The 24,486-nt window shown below is 35.0% G+C and overlaps 1 protein-coding gene across 4 annotated transcripts in view; it reads right to left on the reverse strand.

Moving 5' to 3' along the window:
- Positions 1 to 24,486, reverse strand: part of LOC145280041 (cytosolic carboxypeptidase-like protein 5) — a 216,394-nt gene that overhangs the window by 100,141 nt on the left and 91,767 nt on the right. For all 4 annotated transcript variants that reach the window (XM_080131707.1, XM_080131710.1, XM_080131709.1 and 1 more), the window contains exons 2-4: positions 17,242 to 17,407; positions 10,097 to 10,218; positions 3,385 to 3,490 (exon numbers count right to left, since the gene is read on the reverse strand). In XM_080131707.1, the coding sequence (XP_079987833.1) occupies positions 3,385 to 3,490; positions 10,097 to 10,202 (212 nt within the window). In that variant the 5' untranslated portion in view covers positions 10,203 to 10,218; positions 17,242 to 17,407. The remainder of the gene's footprint in view (positions 1 to 3,384; positions 3,491 to 10,096; positions 10,219 to 17,241; positions 17,408 to 24,486) is intronic.

The following is a 24,486-nucleotide window of genomic DNA, read 5'->3' on the forward strand; positions in this document are numbered from 1 at the left end:
CAACTTATCAATATACTGGTAATTTCCTTAAATGCTATATACCGAGTTATTGCTAGACCAATATCTTTCCAACCACGTGTTTTTGCATTATCAGGGAGCTAAAAATAGCTATCCAATTGCTGCTTAGCCTCGATTTAGCGCAAGCCTAACGTCCTGCAAATGACTTCCTTTGTTTTGGCAGAGTTGTGAGTTGTTTTACAGACTAAAGTAGTCATGAAGCGAGTTTGTGATGAACCAAGCACTTCGACAGGTTAAAGAGTGAGATCAAGGAGTTTCACAATGCAACAAGTGTTGGCTAAAGTGACAAATTCTGATTCAGATGAAGGCGAATTTTATCAGGAGTATGTTTCTGAATCCAGGAACACTAGTGATGATGAATATATCGAAGGAGAAAGTGATGATTATGATGATGCAAGTGGGCCTAGATCAAAATCGAGTGTACAAAGTAGGGTGTGTGTCATTCAATTAGGTGATAGGGGAGATTTTGGTATGGTTGATGAGGGATGGAGTCGTAATTTTGTAGCTACATTTCACAACTTTGCCCAGGAGGCCAGGCACAGGGGCAAATTAGGTTCAGTAGCTCAGGTCTGATAGGGTTAATAATCGTCCACATGGACTAATGGCACAACAGATACAAGCATTGAATACAATCTTTAACTTAAGTTGAAGGTTCAATTTTCACTACAATCCTAACTAAGAATAAAATAAAAATCACTTTTACCCAGTCATGGCAAACAGAATGAGAATAATCTATCCTTGCAAATGTGATAAGATTCAGTTAAAAATTCTGTATAGATTTTCTGAGTCTGAAGAAGATTAAAGGTTACATCAGCTGAAACGTTGTGAAAGTAATGAACGAGATGAGAATAGTAGTATGATACTATCGGTGCCATCCCTCAAGCATTGGAAAGTGGGGCGGCGACGGGGGGGGGGGAACGAGAAAAGGAATTATAACAGAAAAAAAAGGGAAATGGGTTTGTCGACACGACAATGGATAGAAAGTTATTTTCATAAAGGCACACCAAAGAAAGCTGACATAGGATAGCTAATCAAGGTAGGGCAGTATTAGGAACAAAAGGATTGAATGATCGAGGGGAATATGCTTAGAGTGAATTTACAAGTAGTTTTAGGAATGTCAATGAGGTTTGTTATAGTTTATGACAGTTAGGAATCTTGTGTTTGCGATGGCTAACGGCAGTTAGAGTTGAAGGTAGTTGCGAGTTAGGCACAGTTGAATGCAGGTCATGGCTTGTACCAGATTGAGAGAACTTTAGGAGAATGAAATAAATTGATCAACCGACTGATGAACATAGCTTTGATAGAAAACTAAGAGGTGAACCATAATGTGTAGATGGTCGATGGTGTCACACACCCATCCAGAGTTTAACCAATATTTATAAAAAGTATCGGAGTTTGTGTTTTCTTTTGTTTTTCTTGTTTTATTTTTGATACTTGTGAACCCATGCACACCCTCGACAGTCACCAATGTGTGAGAGAGACGATGACATGACCAGAACAAGAGAAGATGAAGATGACCACGTCACACACTGTTAGGGTCAGCAATTGTCAAGTGATAGTAACATGTGGTTCTATCACAACACGACACGACAAATCATCGCAATAATATAAATTATCTTCATTTAAAAAATCCTGAAACATTATGAAATTTCTTGGCCTCTATATGGTTTCGCTTCAATGTTTATCTTCAAAAGATTGTCGTCCAATTTGGATTTTTCAAAGTGACTTGTATCTTCTAAGATTAAGTCTCAATTTATTTGTCTCCCAACGAAGGTAGTGCATGACACAAGATCGATTTTTAATGTGGAAAAAATCCAGGTCCCAAAAAGGGACAAAAATAAAAACTTCTTCAGTCTAGAATGATCTTTCCATCACTGAGGACAACACAAATATCATACTTAACCAAATTAACCAAATGCCAAAGTTCTTTCTTTTGAATTTTGTAAACCCCAATCCAAACCACCGATTCATCTAAAACATATTCACCATACAGCTGTAGTATATATCTCCATAAAAGAAGTGTTGATAGGACAACTGCTCTTTACATTTTGCATTTCACTCAAATGGTAACTGTTGCAATATTTTTGGCATAGTGGAAGAGTATGTCGCCATAAATTTGTGCGTTTCTATTTATAACTATGTGTAATAAGAACGAACCAATCAAACAGATTTATGACTGTTTCTTGTCGAATTTTCCAGGACAATCTTTTCCATGTCAAAGCGAGAAAGATCCTTACATTTCTGTCGATTGTAACTTGATTACATCTTTTGCTTGGGAAAACTGCTCTAAACGGATTTATGATACTTTTTTTTTTTTTTTTTTTGCTTGAAACTACATTTTTTTTTTTAATTTCAAGAATAACGTTACACTCAAGAGTAACAAATCAATTTCTCAAAAAATGTCTCCCAATTTTTCACATAAGCTGTTTGCTTGGATCATCCTAAGCAACATTTCTTGAATTGTAAAGATAGTTGGAAAAACAAAAAAGACAAAAAACAGATGCCCACAAAAGGCAAAAGGGCAAACATGAAAGGCAATAAATAAATAAATAAATAAATAAATATGAAGAAATAGAAACAGTTGATAGGTTCTCACTTGTGGCTAATGAGAGCTAAAATCAAGTAATTGATAACGAATATAAACAAATTGGAGGAAAATAAATCCAAACATTTTAATTTACATGTAATAGCCAAATGCATATTAATAGCGTAATGACAGAAACGCTTGGCAGATACTGTGAAACATTTAAAAGGAGAATAAAGATTATAGGAGAAGTATATGTAATCATAGCAATTATTGCCTCTGCTTACAGAGAGAAAGACTTAATACAAATAGCATCAAAGAAGGATCTGAAGATGGTATGATATGATCGGCGCTTCTACACTATTGGGACGAAATTTTTTAGTCGATAAATGGAATTTTCAGATAAAAAATAAACAATGGTTTCTATTGATTTTTTTTTTTTTTTGTCAATTCTAATAAATTACATTGGTAGCTTCCAAATTATGCAGTCGAAATTACATGAATATTACTGAATTATTGAAAAAAAAAAACTTTAATCGTGGTAGCATGTAAAAAAATTGCCTCCATCTTGTTTAAATTGAAACGGAAAATTACCCCCCACTTTGAACTCTCCTATGTCTTACTATTGTTTTCATCAAGTTCTATTTTTTATTTTCTTTAATAAATAATTTTCTACCTTATCGATTTTCATAATTTTTGGATAAAATCATCTTAAAAATATGAGGAATATGTAGATACCATTGTTTTCATGGGAAATTCAGTTTTATGATTTCCGAAATTTTGTCCCAATAGCGTAGAAGCACCGTAAGATCTGCTTGTTATATGATAACTATATATCTAACCTGTTGCCATTTTCATAAATCGTATTTGCACAGTCTGGTTTGGTCCATACATTAAATCCATAGTCAGGATAAAAATCATTGAATCTTATAGACAGAATATTTGGCCCTGAAATTAGAAAAAAAAAGCAAAATACACTTACATTTTGATATGACAATAAAATTTAATCAAGACTTTGCTCTTGTTTTTATTGTGATGGTGAATAATGTATTATGTATAAAATTATATTATATAAAAATTATATAGTATATAATTATATGCAATATATAGATACCTAACTCTACTTATGTATTGAGCCCCGTCAAAGTAAATACTGAAAACAGATACATACATACATACATATTATATATATACATACACAACGGGTGTCCAAAAAGTCACCGAAGGGTTTGGAACTTAAATATTCCTTATTTTTTATATCTTTCTGCAATTCTAACACAATCTAAGACATTGGGAAATTTAAAAAAATTCAAAATTCAAACAATCTTTATTTATGAAAAAGTAATGTCTTTTAAATGTTGCCCATTTTTCAGCTTCACATATTTGTGCCCTTCCCAAAACATTCATGACAGATTGCAGAATATGGATTGTGATTTAACTCCCTTATTTCGTTCGTTACGTTTTCCTTCAATTCTTGCAGGGTTTCGGGTTTGTTTCAAATTGTGTTATAACTTGGGCTATCTCTTCCATGAAAATATTGTCGATAAGCTCTTTGAGTCAAAACAATTGACCTCTGATTTTGGTTAAACAATTTCACGACTTGCGTACGTTGTTCAATGCTATACCTATCCATAATTAATTTTCAAAATATTATCGGTAAAATATCTGAAATAGAGGAAAAAAAAAAAAAATGGTAAAATGACAAAGATTTTCAACCCTTCAGTGACTTTTTGGACAGCCTGTATATATATAATTCCAGGTTAATATTTTTCAAAAGGTGAAGACATCCAATGCGTTTAACGACGTTTACACTAAAGTGTAAAATACTAAAATAGAGCAAGATATACTTTTTCTTTATTTTTTTACATAAACATTTAGGTATCGCTACACAGTCATGAGCATGTTTCAGTTATAAATAAGCACAGACATCATCAGGGCATGTTTTTTTTACAGGATTTTTGTCAAAGCAATATAAACTGGTGACATCTTTACAGTGTGGAACAACAAAATTGTGACCCTAAAGAAAACAACACTACATCTTTATTTTAAAACTTTTATTAAAAAAATCAATTCAGGTAACTTAATTATGCAGTAGAGTTGACATCCATTCAATGTAGCCGCCTTCAGCCTCAATCACCAACTCGATACGGGCCCAGAACTGGGAGCACGCTTTTCCCACAAGCGCCAGTGAATACTCGGCGGATGGCGGTGATCTGGCTGGCTTTGGTATAGTGGGAGGTCATGTTGGTGATGTTCTCGACGTATGACCAAATAAAGTAGTTCAGCAGGTTCAGGTCAGGGAAGAAGAGGAGGGGGCAGTGAGAGAATGGTACAAAGTTGTAGCACTCCTTCTGAAGCCAAGCCTGGGTCACTTTGGACTTGTGAGCTGGTGCAGAGTCCTGTTGCCACACCGGGGGTCTGCCACTGACCACCTGATTGCAGTAGGGGATCATGACACTTTTCAACACATCCAATTACACTTTCCAGCGGACTTCGAAAATGTGAGATGGCATGATGTGGCCCTCACTTGAAACCACACCAAAGACCATAACCATGGCCGGAAACTTTGTTTTCATCACCCTGGGCATGTCCCTGTTTTTTGTGGCAATCAAATAATGCATTTTGAGGGTGTTGGCAATGGTCCTGCGCCTATAACTTGGATCGGTAGAGAGCAGGAGATGCATAGCAGCGAATCTCCAATCTCACTCATTGAACATTCAGACATGATAGAAGGCTCCTATCGCTTTTGGGATTTGTACACAACTGATTAATTAGTAGATGGTCTGCAGCAACAAGAGAAAACCAGTTTTCATCAAACAGAAATGGAATCATGTCATCTTTTCTAGGACAACAATTTTATCGTTCTACCCTGTAGTTATTTATAACTAGTTGGCTGAAGCATATTCATAACTGTGTACCAATGCCTATATATATATATATATATATATATATATATATATATATATATATATAGCTTAATGTGTAAGAAGAAAAGAGAAAGTTCAATTCCACAAGAGGAGACTTATCTGGATAATGCCAAGCTCAACAATTATTATTGGAGCTTACACAATATGACAACAAGAGTATGAAATGAAGACACAAAACTATATATATAGGTAGATATAGAATGGATTATTTATTGAATAATGGAATACAGGCAAAATTTGGGGGATAGAAGGGCTCTTTATGCCAGGGCATTTTGAAGTCTTATGCTTCTCATTAGAAGAGTAGAGAAGGTGCTAGGTAGCGTGGGGAAGATGCGGCGTCTAGCGTAGGGTTCATTAGGGACGAAAAAGATTAGGAGGAATTATAGAATGTTGGGGGAAGCTTTATTGAATTCTAAATAAATAAGGAGAAGCTTGTTATATATAGTATGATATATAAGATTGTATATGGTCTTAAACATAGTGTTGAGATTAAGGGGTATATGTATTAGGGTTAAATTGAGGGTGTATTGTTGCTGCGTGGTAGTTTATTTTAACGGTTTGTGGGGTGTCTATTTTCTATGGAGTGGTAATTTTTATCCCCACACCCCATAAGAATGGAAGGAAAACATCAGGAACGAAAAAAGGGAGTTAAATCACAATCCAGAGATTCTGTAATCTATTATGAATAATGTTTTGGAAAGAGCACAGATATGCGAAGCTGAAAATGGGCAACATTTAAAAGACATTTTTCATAAATAAAGATCGTTTGGATTTTGCATTTTTCTTTTTCAATTTCCCAATGTGTTTAGCAGTATATATATATATATATATATATATATATATATATACATCTCTGCAATATACAAAATATGAATCACCGGATTCAATGAAAATCTAAGAAAATGGTATTTTCTTAGAAATTCATTTTGATTTCAAAAACTAATAAATAAGCCATGAAAAACACCAACACAAAAGATTATAAAAAAAGTTCAATATTTATTTACAGAAATGATAAATGTAGAAATCTACAAAAAAAAGAAATATGTGATATTAATTTAGGAAAAGTTTGCTACCTAATGTATTCAGCAAGATTTAACAAAGAATGATCATTTACTCACAATCAAAAGACAGAATAAGTCGTTGCTTATTTTTAGTGATGCATGCATAAACTTAGGATAACAATATATCCTTGAAAATGAAACAGAATGTTCACTCAATTTGAAAATCAAAATGGTTGCTGTCCAATTGTATTTTTGACACAATTGCCATCATTGAAATAATCAGGGAAAACGTAATTCAAGTATGAAAGAGTATACAATGTTCTTTGATTTATCTACATACTACTAAATCTCTTTGGACATTGCTTTTATCTTGTATGTTTTTTTTTGTTTTTTTTTTATCTCTGTGAACATCGGATGATGCTACAAAGGATGACGTCATTAACTTATATAGAGTTGAAAGAGAGGAGGCAAATCCTTTATAATGCCACAGAGGGAAGGCATTACTAATAGATGACATCATTCATTAAAACCGGTTGAAGACTTTGGAAAGAGATCTTCTACGAGGACATAAAAGCTGAAGTAGCAAAACAATGTCCGCTTCTATTAAAACAATAGCACATAAATTATATACGAGCCGAAAGGTTGTGGGTGGCTGAAGAAATGTAATCACATTTCAATCTCAGATATCATCAGGTCATTTTGAGATCTAAACCATATATGAATTTGTATAGATACGCAAAACTTTTACTATTACTTTTATTATTATTTACTTATTATTACTTTTATCATTATCACTTTTATTATTTTCACTTTTATTATTATCACTTTTATTGTTATCACTTTTATTGTTATCACTTTTATTATTACGTTTACTATTATTATATGTTGTATTAGGCACTTTTTGAAATAAATACCAGTAATTGGAATAAAACTGAGCAGAATGCACAGCAAGATCCTCTTGCACTGTACTTTCTAATCACTAACCACTATGACAACGGTGTATTCTTTTCATTGTTTTGACTTTTGAGCATATATCCAACACAGTTAATCAGCTGAGAACCACATCTCTCTCTCTCTCTCTCTCTCTCTCTCTCTCTCTATAAAAGCGAAAATGTGTGTGTGTATGTATGTTCGCTTTTTGTGTATGTCTGTGAAAGGCTTTTTTCCGAGAAGCGATCGGTCGGCTCACTCCGTCTGTAAACTTTTTATATCACGTCTAAATGATAATATCTAAGAGTTACGAACAGGGGTCGCATGTGTATTTAATTTGCCCGACTTTTACCAGCTCGCTGCTTCGAAAAGCGAATGATCTGGCTTGCAGTGCAAAACTAAGTCAGACACCACGCCACCTCCTCGCACCTGTTTATTTCGCTTCATAAACATTCACTTAACACCCTTATTAATTCCTTTCCCTTGTGGCCGAGACGGTTAGGTGTCTGGTTTTTATTCCCTTTCATTTCCACCTTTGCGTCAAGGCTCTGGGGTTCAATCCTACCTTCCTACTAAAACTTTTTTTTTTCTTTTACACCCCCAAACGCCCGGGCAACACCAGGTACCCCCCCACTAGTTCTATATAAAAGCATAAGATATCAACGGATATACACTCGAGAATCAAAACAATGTAAAGAATATGCTGTTGTCCTAGCCCTGCTAATCACTGCTAATATCATCACCTACACCACTTTGTGCACCTGGATACAACATGCAAAACTGTCAATAACCGACACAGTTCTCTCTTCTTCAATGTGTTACTCTGTTTTTTAGTTTATGATTGTAACATCGGCCCTTTATTTGTGAATTGATGTGTACATGAGTTTTTTCCCCCTGGATGTTAACAAGACTGCTATTTTCTCTGAAAGCAATTTTGTACAGTCACCATTAATTTTGTCCTTTCTTAAACTGTCCAAGGTATTTTTAAAACTTCTCTACTTCAATCTTCCTCACGAGTCTTCTTCATAAAACCTGAAATATTAAAGCAATCGCTCAATTATTAAAGATTTTACAGACGTTTCCAAGAGTAGGTTTATTTGGAAGGAGACGGATAATTTTTTTAATTTATTTTTTTTATATTTTTGGCAGCATTCACCCATGATAGATAGAGTCATCTCTTCCCATAGAACACAGCATCCCGGATGAATGCATACCACACGCAGTGATCTGTAGCGGCGAAGATAGTTATGGGCCACCAGTCTTGGGATCAGTGGTGAACATTGTAGATAGGTTCAATGTTGGACTTAATGAAGTGTGACCACATCTTTAGCTGACGTCCCAGGCGTCTGCACAAATTTTGGAATAGTTCTGGAGCTTCATGGCTAAACTAACAAAGTCGCCTCTTTAAAAGCGCTTCGTAAAGGGGGATCATCCTGCATTGTGTATCGGAGACAATATAGTGCCAGCAAGCCTGCAGAATTTGGCAGAGTCAGTATAGGTCAAACAGTACCAACCTTTTGATATCTACAGCTCTTATCAATCAGGTCTCACAGCTCTAGAGAAGGATTGTCCAAACAAGCACCTAATAAATCTGGACTTTCATGCCTATTGGGATCTCAGAACAAGATCACAGACAGGGCTTTGGACATCAATGTAATCATACCCTTGACCCGTAACAAACATTGAGCCCAGGTATTTGAAGTAATCGACCTCTTCTAGGGTTTCCCCCATCATCCTTTCTCAGAGGGTACGAATCCTGTGGAGAGGATTTTTGTTTTCGTAGCATTTACCTTCACACTAATCTTAAATGCGAAGTTGAGCATTTTGTCTGTGGCTGATTGGACGTCAGCATAGTTAAGGTCAGTCAGGACAAAGTTGTAGCCAACAGAGACACCAAAAACTCAGCAAGTGCATTGCAAGTGATCCAATCAATGGGATAATTAAACAGTGAAGATGAAAGAACACAACCCTGTCAAAAAACTGATTCCTACTCATAGCAACAAATTTATGCACGTTTGGAGCATTATAGCATATTATCTGATGAGGTCAAATAGCTGAAGTGGAAACCCATCTGCATGCATCATCTCCCATAGTGCACTTCAGTTGACCAAGTCAAATGTCTAAGGGGACGGGTACTTTGTAGATTCTTGATTTTTCTTTTGTTTTAATTCTTTAATGTCTTTCACATATGACCACATTCATATTGCTTTCATAAAAAAGACATCTTTATAGGTCAAATATGAAGGAGGAGTCATTGATTTCTGCATGGCAGTGTTTGACATCAATACATGCATTAAACTTGTTTGACATCAATACATGCATTAAACTTGTTTGACATCAATACATGCATTAAACTTGTGAATCCTAGGCACCTGCTTCCAACCTCTTTTGTGCTGATTGGACATGACAATTAATTGAGAACTGAAGTATTCTTTTACCATTATGTGCAACAACTCGGATTAATCAACAACCTTGGATATGAATGCAGTGCCGACCACCAAACAACTAGACACAATTTTCAAGATTGGGCTGCCCACTTTGCACCAAACCAATAGAATTGAATATGGTCACATGACGTCATATTACAGGTTTAATTGCTATTACGAATCTCACATGTTCTAATTTAGTTGTAGTGATTTCTTTTCATTGTATACAAAAGAAAAAAAAATATATAGCTAGTAAAAGCGTTAACTTACCTTCTGAGCTGTCACTGCCATCCTCTTTGACTATCTTTTTGACATCACCTAAATTTCCAGAGTCAAAATTTGACGTGAAAAATAGGCCACCAACCTGCACTTCCATAGTCAAGTAGAAAACACTGAAATGGCAAGTATATAAAGCATAGCTGTATTTATGAAAATAGAAATGTCTTTTAACAAAATTTACTTTTTACAGAAAAAAAAGTAGAAAAAACAGTTTGTTGTGCATCCTGCTAAAGGAGGTTTCAATGATGCTTACTGTATTCAAATTCAAAGTGACCCCCCCTTTTTTTTTTTTATTCTACTTGGGAATCAAAACTTATCAAAGCCTGAAGGCCACTCCTCGAAGATAAAGGTTAATAAATGTAAGGTGGTAGTGTAGCAATCATTAATGGTGTAAATTTTTTTTTTTTTTTTTTTACATGGGTGTCACCACTTATCAAGGCTCAGAGGCCACTCGAGGATAAGGGTTAATAGGTATACATTAGTCATTGTGATTTTAGCATAGTAAACAGTGGGAATTTTGTAACTTGGATTACTTAGGGGGACGATTCAATTAGAACTTGTTCACATTGGACTTTTTCTTTTTTTTTTTTTTTTCATAGGTATCAACACATTATCAAGGCCAAGAGGCCACTCAAGGATAAGGGTTAAAGAGTGTAAAGTAGAAATTGGACAATATAATAATCATTAGTAATGAAAATTTGTTAAATTTGATAACTTATATGGAACGGCTCATCAAGAACTTATTTACGTTAGACTTGAAGACAACCATATTGTAGTCAGTAGAATTTGTTTATTTATGGGGACGGTTCAACAAGAACTTGTTTACATTGGACTTGAAGACTACCAAGCAGGCCGGCGGAACAGTGTTGCACAGGCTGGCGGTTCTGGGAAAGAAGCTTTGTTCATGGAATCTACATTTAGATTTCGGCACAGATATAGAGTATGGGAAATCATTTATAGTGGTTGTAGTGAGTCGAGTGTCTTTTTGTGAAAGTTTGGCAAGGAGGAACCATAGATTGGACGTCAATCGAACTAGCCCTAGATAAAAGTTCAGATTGTATACAGATGAAAATGTAACAGAGCGCTGACATGCATATGGCGGCTGTACGCCGAGCTGTATGTGAGGTGACATTATGGTAAGGAAAAAGAAATACAGGGTGACCAAAAAGTCACTGAAGGGTTTTGAACTTAAATAGATTCTTTATTTTTGATTAGCCTGAGTACCCGGCGTTGCCCGGGTGTTTGGAGGTGTGCGTTGAGAAAAAAAAGGGGGGGGGTAGTAGGCAGGCTTGAACTGTACCGTGAACGAGGAAAAGAACGTAAAAAAAAAAAAAGACATGACATATTTGCTGCTACACCCCTCACCAAATAGGAAGTGATGTAGGTTTAAATCAAGGCTATTCATTCAAAAAGAGGGGATGACTTTCGAAAATATTGGCAAAAAAGCAACCCCTCTCTGTAGAAAAGTGTCCAGTTAAGGGTGAAGGAATTAATGTTTTTAGCCAATTTTTCGATATTTGTCGTCCAAAGGGTTGAGCTTCAAAACAATACTGATCTCGCGAAAATCTGTCAACTCTGTTGAAAGTTTTAGGCAGACATAGAAACCTACATACATTTAAACAGACAGACAAGATTTATATTATAGATTATATCTTTCTGTAATTTTAACACAATCTGACTAAGACATTAGGAAATTAAGAAAAAAAAATGCAAAATTCAAACAATCTTCATGAAAAATAATGTCTTAAATGTTGCCCATTTTAAGCTTCGTATATCTATGCTCTTTCCAAAACATTATTCATGACAGATTGCAGAATCTCTGGATTGCGATTTAACTCCTTTCATTCCTGATGTTTTCCTCCAATTCTTGCAGGATTTGGAGTTTGTTAACAGGCTCTTTCTTTAAGATATACCCACAAGAAAAAGTTGGGGCTAGTCAAGTCTGGGGAACAATGTGGCCATCTGACATTACCATAGCAAGAAATAATATGTGAAGCTGAAAATGGGCAACTTTTAAAGGACATTATTTTTCATGAATAAAGATTGTTTGAATTTTGCATGGTTTAAAAAAAATCCCAATGTTTTAGTCAGATTGTGTTAAAATTACAGAAAGATATCATTTAAAATAAAGAGTCTATTAGAGTTCAAAACCCTTCAGTGACTTTTTGGACACCCTATACATTGTATAAAGAAGAACGTGTACAGACTGATGGTCATGATCGCATTAAAGAAGTGGAAATAGATGTCTGTTGTTTTAACCTGAAACAGCGAGTGGAATTTCTTTTTTTTTTTCTTGGTCTTTGTCTCCTTTGCGACGAAGATTACAACGTGTTGCGTCCTTACATGTTAGCACGTGTGTAATGTTACATATCTACCTTTTTATACTGGACTTGCTGCATTTTGATATTTTTTATGCCAATAAATTTAAAATCTGAAAATCTATCCAGAAAACATCTTTATATTCTATACGTCTAAATGATTCAATGTTATTCAAAGTTGTGCAAAGGGCAGTTAAGTCAACGGCACAAAGTAAAATCATAAGATTAAAGAACCTAGAAAAATGAAGACTTGATAGGTTTTGCTTGTTTTGTTTTATGACATATCAACTAATTTCAGATTATTTGCTGTCAAACTAAATCATTTCAGTAAAAGTGTTTAATACGAACTGCCTTAAGTTTGCAGACATTTTTGTAAAGGCATTTAAAATTGTCATAGACTCTTGAAAATTCAGTATGTTATTGCTATATATCTTATGAGATGATTGACCAATTTTTATAATTTCAGGTTCAAAGGAACAGCTATAGCAGGAATTGGAAAGTCTGATTGTCATAGCTGGTTGATTTCAAAAATGCTATCTGGACATGAGGACACTTTATGTAATAAAATTCTGTTTTAAACTTGGAAAAATGCCACAGAAACGTATGGAATGCTTCAGACTGCTTTTGGACCAACTTGCATGAATCGAACTGCAGTTTTTGAGTGGAATAAGAGATTAAAGGAAGGTAAGGAGTCTATGAAGAATGATATGCAATAAAATTCTGTTTTAAACTTGGAAAAATGCCACAGAAATGTATGGAATGCTTCAAACTACTTTTGGACCATCTTGTATAAATTGAGCATCAGTTTTGAGTGGTGTAAGAGATTCAAGGAGAGCAGGGAGTCTGTGAGGGATGAAGAGAGGTGTAGGAGGAATAAGTCAAAACACCAGAATTGATTGACCAAATAAAGAATTTTGTGGATAAGGACCGTCGTGTGTCCATAGATTACAATAAGTGTACAGTTTGATGTCAGTATGGAAACTGTACACACAATTATTCACGAGGAATTGAAGATGCGGAAGATTTACGTGAAATTTGTGTCAAGGGTGCTCAGAGAAGACCAGAAAGAAAGATGTCATGACAGCATGGCGATAGTCGAGATGATCAATTCAGATCCCGCAGTTCTTGATGCTCTGGTGACCTGTGATGAAAGCTGGATTTATTGCTTTGACCAAGAGACAGAAGTCCCACTGGAAGCATGCTGGCTCTCCCAGACCCAAGAAGGTCAGACAGAGCAGATCCACCCAGAAACTTATGATGTTCCCTTTTTTGACAACACGGGCATGATCTACATGCACTCGGTTCCCACTGGACAGACAGTCAACAATGAATACTATGTTGAGGTTTTAAGAGATTCCATCAGAAGAGGTCAGCACTCTTCAAATCAGGTCAGTAGCATTTCTACCAGGACTATACACCAGTTTACAACTTCATCCTTGTCACAGACTATTTAACCAAGATGGGCATCAAGTCGGTTCCTCGCCCTCCCTATAGTCCAGACATTGCTCTCTGTGACTTTTGGTTATTCCCTAAGCTTCAGGGAAAATGTTAGAGGATGTCGTTATGAGACAATTGAGATGAAAGAAACTTTGATGAGGGTCATTGACATGCTCACACAAGAGGACTTCTGTTGTGGATTCCACAAGTTGCTGGTATGATACAAGTGCATTGCGGCTGGAGGAGATAACTTCGAAGGGGACTAGAGTTTCATGTATGTGATATCAATAAAAGTGACCATACAAAAAAGTCTGGAAACTTATTGAAGGCACAGCGTACTTCAAATTCTTAATAACTTCAAATATTTTACTGATTATTTTTTTTATAGGCATATTATTGTAAATAGTCTGTGATAGATTCTATTTTTTAAAATGGAAATCGCTCCAGACAAAGCATGAAGCAACTTAATGTAAGGAGCTAACAGGAATGAAAAATGATTATCACAAATACTAAAACATGCCTACTGACCTTAATCCTGAAAAAAAAAAAAAAAAAAAAAAAAAAAAAAAGGGCTGTGAGTAGAAGGGAAACAGAGCAGAAAAAGAGTCCCACAAACTTGCAGTTCTTGAAAAGAAGCTACTGGAATCAGCTGTATTACAACGTATCAAAACCGCAAATTTAACCCATAGATATGATCCTGCCAGATACCAGACTCCTGTCAGAGTGGATCTGGGAATACTGGCAACTAAGATTTAATACTCCCCAAATTGGGGCATTACCACCGGATGTAGTTAAAAGTTACTTGAGGTAACATCAATAATTCTTTTCATTATAATTGGTACTTGAAGAAGAAAGAGAATTTCAAAATAACACCAGCTGTCTGTGTTTATTACAGCGTTGTTTTGAAATTATCAACTTCTCTCCATGACTGTCCTCAAATAATACCGAGCATGGAGAAATACAGTTAGAAATTATACAACCCTTGCTCCACAATAAATTCCTCGCAGACATAACTTTTCAGAGAGTGTAAACTGTTTCTCAAGATATGAAAACACAAACTGAGAAACAGGAGGAATATCACTCTGAAAGGACCTGAAGCACAGTGATTAGAGTACTTGGAAAAATTCAATTGTAAAGTGATATTCTCCTGAAGGTTGAAGATACAATCCTCAATGTAAGTTACCAAAAAATATGATTGCAAATTACTTAGGACTTCTATCCAGTCATAGCTGATGGAACGAGAGCATGCTACCCCCGTGAAGTAAATAAAGAGTTCCATTCAAAATTCCGTCTATATTACCAACTTCGACAGAAACATTCCCGAGTTCAACAAAATACACCCGAATAAGGTCAGAGGTTACATTGGCTGAAAATAACACTCACGATAAAAAAAACAGTAGTTCAAATAATCTAAATAATCAATCCATCTAAAAATTCAGAAACAAAAAAAAAAATATTAGATACTACTATTACCAATAAGAATAACATTGATTTAATCTGGTCATTTAAGTGTCACTCAGAGTTTGTCCCATAATGAATCGGATAATGACAATGATAAACCAAATAATCGAACTGGATTTTTATTGATTTACTTTCATGCATGGAAGCAATATCACAATTTTAAGCGGATTATTCAGATTACATTTCACTTTTATCTATAATCCATGTAGTTTAAAGAAAATTAGGATCCTGGGCGGTAATTGTGTGGCCTATGGACGTGTCTGACATCCATAAACAGCAAATACGTCTGACCTTATTTTATTTATAACTTGAAAATCAATATTTACAGAAATTACAAAATAAACATAGTAACTTGTAGTTAATAACTTGGAGCAAGAGTTTCTTGGCCTCCTCAATTTTTCCTGTGCAATACCAAGATGTTACCTGCTTTAATTAAATAACAGTGTAATCAGATAAAATAGTAATTTAAATTCAATGTCTAAATCGTTGGTGGCCATGACATATTCAATCAAAGAGTTGAGGTATTACAATAGCACTATTTGCTTTTAACCTAAAAATTCTCCGACAATATCAGGTAGGGCCTTTTGGCTAGAAACAAAGCATGGTATCTGTTCTCATACTCCTTTTCTGTCCTCGATCTGGGGAGGAGGGATCCTTCTAGACTGAGGAAATTTTTATTTTATTCCTATCCAGAGTGCCCCTTTTTGGGGGAGCTGGATTTTCCCCACATTAAAAACCGACCTTGTGTCTGACTCTGCCCTCGTGGGGAGGCAAGTAAATAGGAACATCAGGTAGGCACAGCTAGTACTTTATAAACCAATGACAGATTCACAAAATTAAATACGTTAATATCTGTGGAAAACTCGTCAGTCAGTTATATGTCTTATGTTTTCATTGGTTTAGTTTCGATAGCAAGGTATTGCCATACAGGCTATGGGTTGTGCACATCTTGTGTGCTTCGGGCATCAGACCAGTAATTTCTAATGACTAGTGGGTGTCGGGTTATGTTTCGATGGGTCCATCACTAGATAATAGATGTGCACAACCTGCCCACAGAGGAATTACGTCTATGGTCCTGTGACACAGGATTGTGCATAACATTCGCTCACATCTGTTACACTTCTTTAATAACAGTAAAACATGCGGGTTTTGTTAATAACGACTTATATTCTTCATTTAATCATTTTGTAGACAACAACTGGATTTTATTTGTATCATTTGGATTCTTTGGACTACCGTTCTTATCTTGATGTGTTATTTTCACAATGTTTTGGTCAATGTAACCTTCGATCTTCTTCGGGTGCATTTCATCGAACTTGGGAATCTTTCTGCAAGGGTCTGTAGCATAGTGGACGGAGTACTTAATAAAATTCTATTGTAAAAGCTACGCTTTTGGAGGTTGAAGGTTCAGTTCTCAGTGCGAGAACACTCAAAATACAACTGAATTACTTAGCTGACAGAATAAGAGCATGCTGTCCTCATGGATTAAATAAAAGGATTCCATTTGTAATTCCGTGCAGATTCCAGAGTTAAAGAAGACGCGCCCTGAAGAAGGTCAAAGGTTACATTGACAGAAAAGTTATGAAAATAACACTCAAGATGAGAACAGTATCCTGAAGAATCCAAATAATATGAATAATCAGTTCTCATCTCAAAAAATTCAAAAAAGTAATAACTGAATTTTATCACTTTACAAAACCATACTGCACGTTGGTAATTTACAAGAATGGCTTTAGTATTCCAAGATATTAAGGTATTGGGTAATTTTTATTTCGTTTGTAAAAGAAAGAAAATACTTATGTAGCAAAGACATACATGACAAAGGGGTCATATGCCGGATATACTATAAAATTTGTGTATCAGACATAACTAATGATTGAGCAAGAAAACTTCAAGCAAAGAATTTTAAATGTCATCTACCTGTTGACAAGTTGAAAAAAAGACCATAAATTGATTTTGATAAGACAATGGAGTAACCACAGACAATTTGGGAGAGGGGGGTGACGGTGTTCATATCCTGTCGGATCCGTAGCACCAATTTCACTTTGGATGTTGGTAATCTTCACATGGTCTCTCCTGTGAGTACCTGATTTAAAAAAAAAAAAAAAAAAAATTATCAAAATTATTTAAAAAAAAAAAAAAAAATTGCACAGATACATTAACATCATAGCCATATATATATATATATATATATATATATATATATATATATATATATTAGACATATTTCAATTCAATTCTATAAATGTGGAAAAAAATAAAACAGGTATGCTTCAGTTTCTATGCAGGGAAAGGAAAAGGTAGAAATCCACTCAGAAGATGATACAGTTGCCCAGCACCTATTCAATTTCACCTTGAATTGCTACATCATTTGCATATTTACTACATTTCCTGGAAGTCTATTTCAAGGTCCAGGGATGCTGATTAAAAAGCAGCTCGCCTCGGGTTCAATCAAAATTCGTGATAAAACAGTTTCCAGTAATTTCTGGTGCAGGAGTAAATAGTAGACTTTGTGGAAGATCATAATGGCCATTGAAGAGATTGTAAACCAAAATGAGATCACTTCATAAATGCAAGATTCAAGAGAGAAAAGATTAAGCTTCTCGGGTTAGCTCTTGTAGGACAGAACACAGTCCCTTTACCATTTAAGTAGCCAGTCATTGAACTCTCTCCAGCTGCTGGGTATCACATATTAAATATGGAGCAGAGACCAGGACATTATACTCTAACAGTCGGCTACGGCAGGAAACAAAGATAATTGAATAAAGAAAACTGAATTGCTACCTGAATTGTTCTACATCTACTGACCCCAAAACCTTTCATCCATTCTTTCAACATGGCCATACCAACGAAATCTACTCTTCTGCACATATTTCCCTATATTTTATTAATCTTATTCTAATGTTGCCAGAACTAAGTTTGTCTTTAAAACTCACCTAACACATCTATCATATCATTCACACATTATTTCTTTCCAGGCAAAACATACCCTTCACTCAGGTATTACATCCATCACATAAAAAAAAATTGAGAATCCCCTGACCATCGTGGCTTCTGAGCCAGGTCTGGGATTTAGAAACTAACAATCCTAAAAGCAACCTAAATGCTTCCTTACTAATAACATTTCTTCCACCAAAACAATGCAACTACACAAATTATATTTTGATGAATATGATGGCTGTAATGGGAACAATCACAAACCTGAGGCTCGTGAGTAACAACTATCCTTAAAGAAGTCGGGTGTGATGTGTGAGGGGAGGTTCCTTATTTATGTTTAACCTTCCTTACATATAGCCATAAAGCTCACGTTTTTACTCGATATTAGAAGTGCAGCCCAAGGCTAATGGGTTAGACCTAAACTTTTAAATGACACTCTTAGCCAGCCCAACAGTATCATCACCCAGGGGACATTGACAAAGTACTATTACGAGCAATGTAATTATGAATTAGTCGACCCTATTTGCATTTTCCAGTTGTAACAAAGCAGTGATTTCATTGGATAATCATCTCTTGATTATCCAATGAAAATAAATAGATTAAGTTATAAAAGACAAAACAAAAAATATCCCTGGATATAGTATGTAATCAAGAATATTAATTAGAATCCATATTTTTTTATGTTCTAGTCTTTTGTCTATTTGGATCCATGGCACAACAGATAAAATGCTAAGTAATACTTAGTTCTAAGTGACAATTTTCTGCAAGTTAAATGCTTGATTCTCATTACAAGCGATAATAAGTAAGAATTTAATAAAAATTACTTAAGACTTCTATCTAGTCATGGCTGACGGAACAAGAACAAATATTCCAGAGTTCAATGACTCAGGCCTAAAGGTTAGAGGTTGCATCAGCAGTGACGTGAGAATAACACCCATGACGTAAATAATAGTCCAAATTTCTTTTATATATTTATATAAAGGAAACTGACTGAAAACTCCTGTAAATCATTGGCTAAGTAAAATCAAATATCGATTTGTCAGATTCAATAGTGTTCTAATTTACTGACTGACTTTTCTTTATTTTATATATATTTATTTCCACAGCCAAACAATGCTGTAGCTCACACAAGTCGTAAAACCAACAAACCACAAGTCCAAGAGTTTTGCCCTGATTTGGGCTCATCTGAACTCGGGATTTGAAACCCAAATCTCTTGCATGCAAGGCAAGTACTCTGCCCAAATGAGGGCGAAAAATCGAGTTTTGGACTTCCAGTTTGTTGGCTTTCAACGTTGTTTGGCTGTGGAAATAATTATATCTCACATTCTGAAAATTCTAACATTATATATACACACACAAAAAGGTTTTCACAGCTAGACTAGCAGCACCCATCTGAAGAAGTTAGGAATCAAACCTACAACAATCTAGTTGATAGTTGGTAGTTCTATTCACTGAGCCATGGGACAGACGCTCATAAATGATTAAGCTGTTAAGGTAGGGTTAGGTTTTTGTACTATCTATAGTAAAAACAATGCGCATGCTCACTGTTTTGTTTTGGTTTGTACCGTCTACAGTAAAGACAAAATGACGACCGATGAAAACTATTAGAGAATATATTCAATAATAAAGGTCTAAATATCATAAAAAAAAACTACTAATCGGCGACAATTTTAAATGTGATATATTTTCAAAACAGACCCGAACACCTCTAAAAGTCAACTTTTGACATCTGAATGTTTAAGCTATTTGGTCTTAATATGTTTATCAATCGTATAAATTTTTGGTAATATCTCTTCAAAGCGTATTGTGGCTATATGAGAAAATAAAGATGTGTACGCATTATAAATTTTATTCATACATTAACCATTAAAGTTTTTTCATTTTAGAATTTCCGTGTTGTCAATTTGGTCTCATTTTGCTCGATCTGACTTTTTGATCACCTGTCTGGTCTCCAGAACTAGTTCAGATGGGTGCAGTAAATAAACTTTTAACTCGAAATGACCCCTAATGTACTAATGTATAACATAAGACACAGAACAGAAACATTTATAATGAGCACACAGCTTTATTTTCCATAAGGGTGACCCAAATAAAACGGATCCCAAATCTAATTAGGCCCCGTTTCTTAGTGTTTGATCCGAATGAAATGAAACTTTGGTCATAACTAGTTTATTATATTCAAAACATCACATCAAAACACTAGGGTCTTTGACCTTTTTTCTCGGTTGACTGTAAAATGCTCAGAAAAACAATTGAATGTCTTGAGGTTTTTTTTTTTGGGGGGGGGTCACCCTGTATAACCACAATACGCTTTGAAGGGATATTACCAAATTTTCTCCTTTTCAGCGTTATTATTAGTAGAAGTAATAGCAGTATTATACTGAGTAACTAATAAGTCCGTCATAAGAAAGTAATGTAAATACTGTGCGTATCTCTAAAGAGGAAAATTTAAATTTAGATTCAATGAAAAGTGTTTATGAAATTAGACCGGAAGTGAAGTTCGCACTAAAAGAAAGAGGAAGCTTATATAAGCCATATTTAAATGTATGTATGTATTATATTGGTGCAAAAATAATATCGTTTTTTGACATGAAGTTAAACATCAACAAAAGACATTATTTTTGCAACAGCCTAGTAATAAAGCAATGTAAAAAAAAAAAAAAAATGATTTTCTTATGTCGACTTAAGAACGATTTTCACTTTTTTTTTTTTTTACTGAAACATGGTTTAATGAAGATTTTATAAGCGACGCGACTGATATTGTTAATTTTTTTTTTCTATCGCTTCAACACTATTTAAAGTAATCCACTTATGCATTTAATATAGAACCTTTGTTATATAAAAAAGGAAACGTGCATTTATCCAAACGTGTTTACTGTCTTTCAACATGAAAATAGGAAGGAATTTTGGTGCTCGTAAGGAATAAGCACTCGGAAGATTTCAGTTGTTATGCATATAGTTTCAAGTATTGAAAGAGAATCCTAAATGTTATGAAAACAATATGGTAAAGCAGGAAAACAGACATAGAAATTTAAATTGAAACAATGTGTATTAATTTTGAATGGATATAAAGATATATTATATAAGGTGTGAGTCTTGATCTGTGATCTGGGATCGTTAGGATTTTTTTTCACAATAGAGTCACCAATAGAGTCAAGGCCCAAAGGTCATTTGAAGATAAGAGTTAATGCGTGTATAGTGGTCATCAGGACAACAGCATAGTGATTGTTAGTGGTGGAGTTTTAGGTATAATTTGATTATTTCAGAAGACGACAGGAACTTTTTCACACTGAACTTGAATTGCAGTCAGCTGGAAAGCAGGCCATCAGAACAGAGTTCTACATGCATGCAGTTCTAAGAAAGACGCTTTGTTCATGGAATCTATGTTTAGATTTAGGCACAGACAGAGAGGGAGAAATTGTTGATAGTGGTTGTAGGTAGACGAGTGTTTTTTTGTGAAAGTTTGGCAAAAGGGGACCATAGATTGAAGCTCAGACGAGCATTTGTCATGAAAATAATGATAGAGTAGAGACAGACTCGCAACGTCTCTTCTATAGGAAAGGAATTGCACGGAAGAGAAAATGGCATCACCTACCAGATTTTGAAGCCGGTTTTGAACACTGCCAAGGCAGGACAGGGTACTCCGAGCAGCTCCTGCCTAGATGTAGCAATAGTAATCTATCCTATGCTGTATTTGGCTATTATACAGGTAGAGGATTGCATTGGCAGCAAATATCTACCAGAGTGGTAGAATGATCCAACCGTTTTCCAGCTATCTTGGCAATAGATTTGATGTATGTGCTCTATTTCAGAGTGAATGTCAGTTCCATAAACTCGACAAGACATGGTGCTTCCAAGACGAGAGCCATTCATTTCAATTAGGGTCAGATGGGAGTTAGAGCATTGATGGAAAAAGAGAAGCTTGGTTTCAAATACATTTAAATTACCCCCCCCCCCACATTGCACCGCCTGCTCAAGGTCAGAAAAGAAAGAACCAAAGACATCTTGGTCATTGCCAGCCTTTGAAGTGTTGTCATAGATTGTGGTGTCGTCTGCATAAATGTCTACAAATAATCTAAGAATAGTATTTGAAAGATCACTGATGAGATTCAAGAAGAGAGTGGAGTCCAGGATGGAAGCTTGAAGGAAACCACCGTTGCATTCACTGGGCTTTGGTCTCTGGACCATAGTGATGGACCCAGGTTTAATCCTGTGTAATCAGTCTTTTGAAAAACTTTGTCTCATCTTCTTGGCACATCTCCAAATTCATCCTCGAGCACTCGACGCATTCTCGCTTCTGAAATGATGTAAGCAATTTGGGGATCCATCTGGCAGATACCTTAGGCATATGCAAATGGTCATGAACGATAGTTTCCACAGACCCTGTACTAATCTTGACATCTTAATGCGCTGATCTTCCAAAATGGCAGGCTCAACTTGACGGACAGATGCTTCATCAATGGTAGAAGGAGGACGATCACGTCTAGGAGCCGTTTCCACAGACTTCTAGCCATGTGTGAATTCATGATGCCAGCGTTTTACAAGGTCATACGATGGGGCATTATCACCATAAGTTTCTTTCATTTCATCAAAAGTCTCCTGTGGTGTGCGTCTTTTCAAATACAAAAATCGCATCACTGCTCGACATTCAACAGGCTCCATTTCACACCTGACTCAGTTCAAACACCTGTAAAACAGAAACCACAATTAGTTCAGAGCTGTAATTTGCCACATAACCCGTAGAGATCTAAATCATTGCACATGCAAAATTTCAGCTAGATCAGAAATGGAAGTGGGTCAGGCGCATTACTTATTGCACGCCCCTCGTAGTTACTAAGAGTGTAAGAATGAAAAATAGAAAGGACAATGCTAATCCATTATATGTCCACCCCATGTCCAACCACCTAAAATCGGTAATTAAACATATCCCCAAATCTTAGTGACAACTCATCTAACAAAGAAATGTTCTATGCCCATAAAAACTTTTATAATAAAGCCCTTAAAGACAGTGGATATAAAAACACTCAAATATAGTATACAGAGACATTATCAAATAAGAACTAACAATTGGAAAGGAAAATCATTTGGTTCACCCTCCCTATAACCTTATGGTTAAAACAAACATATGACAAAAAAAAAATTAATCTTATAAAAGTACATTTTCCACTGGGGAACTTCCTCCATAAGATTTTTTTTAACAAAAACACTCCCAAACTAAGTTATAGTTGTAGTGATAACCTTGAAAAACTTATCAAAAAACACAATAGGAAAATATTAAATACCAACCAAGAACCAAACATATCTGAACTCAATAATACTAGATCTTGTAATTATTTAAACAAGCCTGAATGCCCACTTGAACGCAATTTCTTAGTAAAATCTGTAGTATACAAAGCAACCATCACTACAGAGGAAAATCCCCATATAAGTAAATACTATATTGTCATGGCTGGTAGCATTTCAAAGAGAGGTTCAGACTGTTCATTCAACAATTCAAACTACAAGAACAGAACATAATTTGCCACATACTATGGGAATTTAAAGGAGCAGAACTTAACACCAATTGTCAAATGAAACATTCTTAGGAAAACAAGCACTTGCAAATCTCTTAACTCACTGTGCTATCTTTGCTTGAGTATAAAACTATTTCCAGATTTAAGGAAAGGGGTAAGTTCCTTAATAAAAAAAAAATGAAAACTTAACTGTGGACACTATAAATTCCACCTTCTTAGCCATTTTCATTTCCTTTCATAACTCTAAACCATATTTATCTCGATTGGTATTTTTCATTCTTATACGATTTTATGCTCTAACTACTTATAAATTTATGATGAGGGTCTTGTTGCATACCATTCCCCCCCCCTCTTGTTACCTTCTATTTTACTACCTTTTACTAATCTGTCTTCCTTAGTTTACCTTTTATCTATTTGATTTGTTTGTTATTTACTTCTGTAACCTCAAGTTTAAGACTCCCTTCTTAGGTTTATTACTATTTATTATAATTTTAATTCTGTCTTGCTTGTAATCTTTGAAAAAAAAATTTTTCACTCATATTTTTTTCATTTTTCTTATCATCATTATTATTATTTTCATTTTTATTATTATCATTATTATTAGTATTATCATAAACACTTATTTTTATAATTATCATTACTTTTATAATCTTTATATTTATTATTATTCTTATGATTATTATTATTACTATGACCATTATCATTGTTATCATTA

The sequence above is a fragment of the Euprymna scolopes genome, chromosome 7 (assembly GCF_053919585.1).
Source record: "Euprymna scolopes isolate OS-2025 chromosome 7, ASM5391958v1, whole genome shotgun sequence".
Lineage (NCBI taxonomy): Eukaryota > Metazoa > Mollusca > Cephalopoda > Sepiida > Sepiolidae > Euprymna > Euprymna scolopes.